General features: G+C 36.7%; 1 protein-coding gene across 1 annotated transcript; it reads left to right on the forward strand.

The window, feature by feature from the left end:
- The first annotated feature begins 930 nt into the window (after nt 1–930).
- On the forward strand, nt 931–4,607 carry LOC107871551 (probable leucine-rich repeat receptor-like protein kinase At2g33170). Its single transcript, XM_047412423.1, has 2 exons — nt 931–4,049; nt 4,196–4,607. Exon 1 carries the CDS (start codon nt 1,241–1,243, stop codon nt 3,608–3,610), a length of 2,370 nt encoding a protein of 789 aa, XP_047268379.1. The 5' UTR covers nt 931–1,240; the 3' UTR covers nt 3,611–4,049; nt 4,196–4,607.
- Nucleotides 4,608–5,055: the final 448 nt, after the last annotated feature.

Genomic DNA, 5,055 nt, shown 5'->3' on the forward strand with positions numbered 1-5,055 from the left:
CATCTTACTAGGGGACCACGTCATTAATTAAAATAAATCAATAAGAATTGATTTATTTTCTCTTACATTTAGTTAATAATAGTCAGTGCCTTGAATCTTTGAGGAAGATTTCCCGTCATAGCATTGAATAAAAAATTCACCAAAATGTATGCAACAGAGAATGATTAATTAGTCATTTTGAGGTTTATAAGGTTTGACAAAAGACTATTTTAAGCCTCACTTGTGAATATCTCAAAATATATTCAGTTGTTTAGTTAACTTAATTGGGACAATTGCATAATTTTAATTAGTGACGTGGATCTCTAGTAAGATGACACGTTTCAAAGCTATTTTTGAAAAACCACCGTTAACAAGTAATGGAATGGATGAACCCGTTTTGTAACGACAATGGCATAAACTAGATAAACTTTTAACGGATGGCATAAATGAGCCATTACTGATAGTTCAATGGCATATTTGAGCCTTTTTTTTGTTATTTTAATTAATGATGTGGACCTCTAGTAAGAACACATGGCAAGGTTGTTTTTGAAAAACTACCGTTTATAACAAGGAATGACATAGATGAACCTGTTTTGTAACGACGATGACATAAACAAGCCAAGCTTTTAACGAATGACATAAATGAGCCATTTCTAATAGTTTCATGGCATATCTGATCCTTTTCCCTATAATCAATGTCAGATTCTTGACCAAAATAAACAATATCACATCATGTTATAAGTCATACAACACATGCCATTAATTCGACAGCCATACATAACAGCTAACTTTCTTGAATAATTATTTCCACAACTTTTCTACTGTTTTTTGGAAATAATTAATAATCCAAACTCAGTCAACTAACATTTTATTTACGGTCATACTGATCACTTATCCTTTTCTGTTTGTTTAATTTATTTTCTTGGAAATCTTTGTGCTATATATAATGCGGTAACTTTGGCAATCAATCAAACAAATCAATTTTCCAAATCCCTTCGATGCAGTGCATAGTAACATCAGATATGGAGAAACACATTTTCTTATTGATTCTTCTCTTTCTAATTCAATATTACTCTCTTTCTATATCAGCTGCTTCCTCAAATGAAACAGATCAACAAGCTCTACTAGCTTTCAAAGGTCTTGTTACTAGTCCTAGTCATTTTTTGGTAATAATTGGACTAAGAATACTTCCTTTTGCTCTTGGTTTGGTGTCACTTGCAGTCCAAAAAGGCAAAGGGTTGTAGCCTTGGCACTTCCCGATATGCAACTTCAAGGCACAATGTCCTCCTCTTTGGCCAATTTGTCCTTTCTCAGCATGCTCAATCTCAAGAACAACAGCCTCCATGGTGGCATCCCTTTCGGACTTGGCCACTTGCCTCGCTTACGAATGATTGATGTTAGAAACAATCAGCTTCAAGGAAGTATTCCAACAAGTCTATTTCAACACCGGAGGGTTCAAATTATTTCATTAGCTTTCAATAAACTCGGTGGTGAAATGTGGAAAGGGCCCTGGATTGTACCGGAACTCAGAGTCTTGAATCTGAGGAACAATAGCCTCACAGGTATAATCCCTCCTTCTGTTGGAAATGCCACAAAGTTGATGAACTTCAGTTTGGCTGGGAACAGAATCAGTGGCAACATTCCAAAAGAGATCGGTAATCTGAGCCAGCTTGAATTTTTGTCCTTAAATGATAATCAATTAATAGGTTCAATTCCTGCAGTACTGTTCAATATTTCGTCGCTTCTTGTCGCATCTCTGAGATTCAATAGCTTTTCTGGTTCTCTCTTGCCTAATGAAGAGAATATTGTGTCAAATATAGAGTTTTTAAGTGTATCTAACAACCAAATTTCTGGTTGCATTCCTTCTAACATATGCCAACTCACAGAGCTCCACGTTTTGTCCATATCTCTCAACAACATAACTGGAGAGATACCAAGTAATATTGGTTGTTTATCGAAACTCGAGGTGTTTTATATTGGCGAAAATCCAATAACAGGGACTATTCCCGCTTCATTGGCCAATATTTCCACTCGGCAATATGTTGACGGTACAGGAAATCGCTTGGAGGGCCCAATTCCTCCAGAATTGGGGAAGCTACCAAATTTGAGGCAATTAAGCTTTGGCCATAATTCTAATCTTATTGGTCAAATTCCAGAGGCTATTTTCAATATATCTACTTTGGAAACGATAGCTGTCTATTTCAACAACATTTCAGGGACATTTCCAGCCCCTACAGGTTTTCATCTTCCAAACCTTAAACAGCTTCTCTTGGGAGAAAATCAGCTGGAAGGGGAAATTCCATTGTTCATAACAAATGCTTCCAAGCTTGAGATACTCGACCTATCAAATAACCTTTTTAAAGGAACTATTCCTAATAATTTGGGAAATCTTCGTGAGCTACGATATCTGTTCCTACATCATAATCAACTTACCAATGAACCTAGAGACCATGAGTTGCGATTCTTCAATTCTTTGGTGGACTGCAGGATGTTGCGATATCTAGAAGTGGGTAACAATCCATTGAATGGTGTTCTGCCCAATTCTATTGGGAATCTTTCATATACTATCGAAGACTTATATATATCAGATGCACAGATCAATGGCTTCATCCCCCCAGTTATAGGCAACATGAGCGGTCTAACAGAACTAACCCTTGGAGAAAATAACTTGACGGGAAATATTCCTCCTGAGATTGGTAAGCTTACAAAACTCCAAGGTCTGTTTCTACCAAACAATAAATTGAACGGACATATTCCAGAGGCAGTATGCCATTTATCTAATTTGGTTCAATTAAATCTAGGTGATAATGAGCTATTGGGGGCAATTCCAGCATGTATAGGAAATCTTAGCATGTTACAACAACTTTATTTGGGCTATAATAGATTTTCATCAAAATTTCCCTTGAGTCTTTGGAAAATGAGAAGTCTCCTCATTCTAAGCACATCACAAAATTCTATAGAAGGAGAAGTTCCACAGGATATTGGAGGACTGAAGGCCATTGTAGAACTTTATCTTTCTGGTAACCACTTTTCGGGCATGATACCAAGCAGATTGGGGGAACTCCAAAACCTGCAGTATCTTGACCTATCAAACAATTCATTTTTTGGCCAAATTCCATTATCCTTTGCCAACTTGATAAGCTTGCAATTCTTGGATTTGTCTTTAAATGCTTTGTCAGGTACTATTCCTAAGTCCATGGAAAGGCTCTCATACCTTAAAAGCATTAATGTTTCATTTAATGATTTAGAAGGTGAAATACCCAGTGGTGGTGTGTTTGTGAATTCCACTCTCCAATCATTTCTTGGGAACAAAGGTCTATGTGGAGTGCACATATTGGAGGTTCCTGCTTGCACTAATCCTGGACTACAATCAAAGTCTAAGGACCTAGTGCTAAAGGTTGTTATTCCAGTGGTTATTTCATCCTTTCTGATATTCTTATTGGTTTCAGTTTGGATAGTGAAACGGAAGAAGAAAGGAAAGTCCAAAGATGTGGAAAGGTTACCAGATATCAAGACTCATCAATTAGTTTCCTATTACGAGATTCAGCAAGCAACATATTATTTTGATGAATCAAATTTAATTGGTGCCGGAAGTTCTAGTTCTGTGTACAAAGGCACATTATCTAGTTGAATTGTGGTAGCCATAAAGATTCTGGATTTGGAATATGAGGAGGTATGCAAGAGGTTCGATACTGAATGTGAAGTGATGAGAAATCTTAGGCACAGGAATCTTGTGCCCGTGATTACAACTTGTTTTAGTGACTATATAAGAGCCTTTGTTCTGCAATCTATGTCTAACGGGAGCCTTGAAAATTGGTTGTACAGAGAAGACTGCCAATTGAACCTTCTTCAAAGAGTAACTGTAATGCTTGATGCGGCTATGGGAATTGAATATCTACATCATGGTCATATCACTCCAATAGTTCATTGTGACCTAAAGCCAGCCAACATTCTTTTGGATGAAGATATGGTGGCTCATGTTGGTGATTTTGGCATCTCTAAAATTTTAGCTCTAAGCAAGTCCATGGCATATACTGAGACATTGGGAACTCTTGGTTACATCGCACCAGGTAAATAATATCCACTTTCTTTGGTTTTCGCTTATCATAATTTGGCGTTTCCAAATTCTTGCAGTAAAAAAAGCAAGTCTCTATTTGTACATAATTGCTGTTTATCTTTCAATTGAGTAACATTTTTCCTTTCATTCTTTTCAAAGAATATGGCTCGGAGGGAATAGTGTCCACTAATGGGGATGTTTATAGTTACGGCATCATGTTGATGGAGGTTTTGACCAAAAGAAGGCCAACAGATGATGAGATATGCAATGAAAATCTTGATTTGAGGAAATGGATAACACAATCATTTCCAGGGTCGATGATGGACATTCTAGATGACAATCTTTTCCCTGAGGAAGAACAAATTACTTCTAAAAGTGAAATCTGCATAGCCTCAATGATAGGATTGGCTTTAGGCTGCACAAAGGAAACGCCAGAATCAAGAATAACCATGAAGGATATAGTCAAGAGGCTTAACAAAATCAAGAACACATTTCTGGAAAGATAGAAGTTAGCATCTCTTTTGGTAGTTTTCTTGACAGTTTGTCCATTAATCTGATCAGTTGTTCCTCTTTACTTTTTCACTATTGTTTTTCAGTAGGTTTCGGAGACAGACAAATTCACTCCTACAAAAACGTGCTATTAACTCTGTCTATAAGCAAGTATGGTATCTGTGAATTAAAGATAGATACACCGATAGCAACAACTGTTCAGTATATATATGGATATATATTTTAAAAATAACTAGATATGTACAAAATTAAATTCAGGACCTGGTACCAGCACTTGATGTCATGTTGTAGGATCCAAAACCCGTAAGGTTCAAATCTGTCATGACTCGGACCCAGATCTGACCATGACAAGCATCCAAGCCAACCAAAGCGGGAGTGTAACACCCTACATTTCGGGCTAGAATAAAAATCGTTGTTTCTATGCGTAGATGATACAAAAGCCTTAAATCCTATGCAAATTTGGTATGTTAATCAATTATGTAGTGTGGGAACCTATTTAAGCATGAATT

Source organism: Capsicum annuum, chromosome 5, assembly GCF_002878395.1.
Source record: "Capsicum annuum cultivar UCD-10X-F1 chromosome 5, UCD10Xv1.1, whole genome shotgun sequence".
Taxonomy (NCBI): Eukaryota; Viridiplantae; Streptophyta; class Magnoliopsida; order Solanales; family Solanaceae; genus Capsicum; species Capsicum annuum.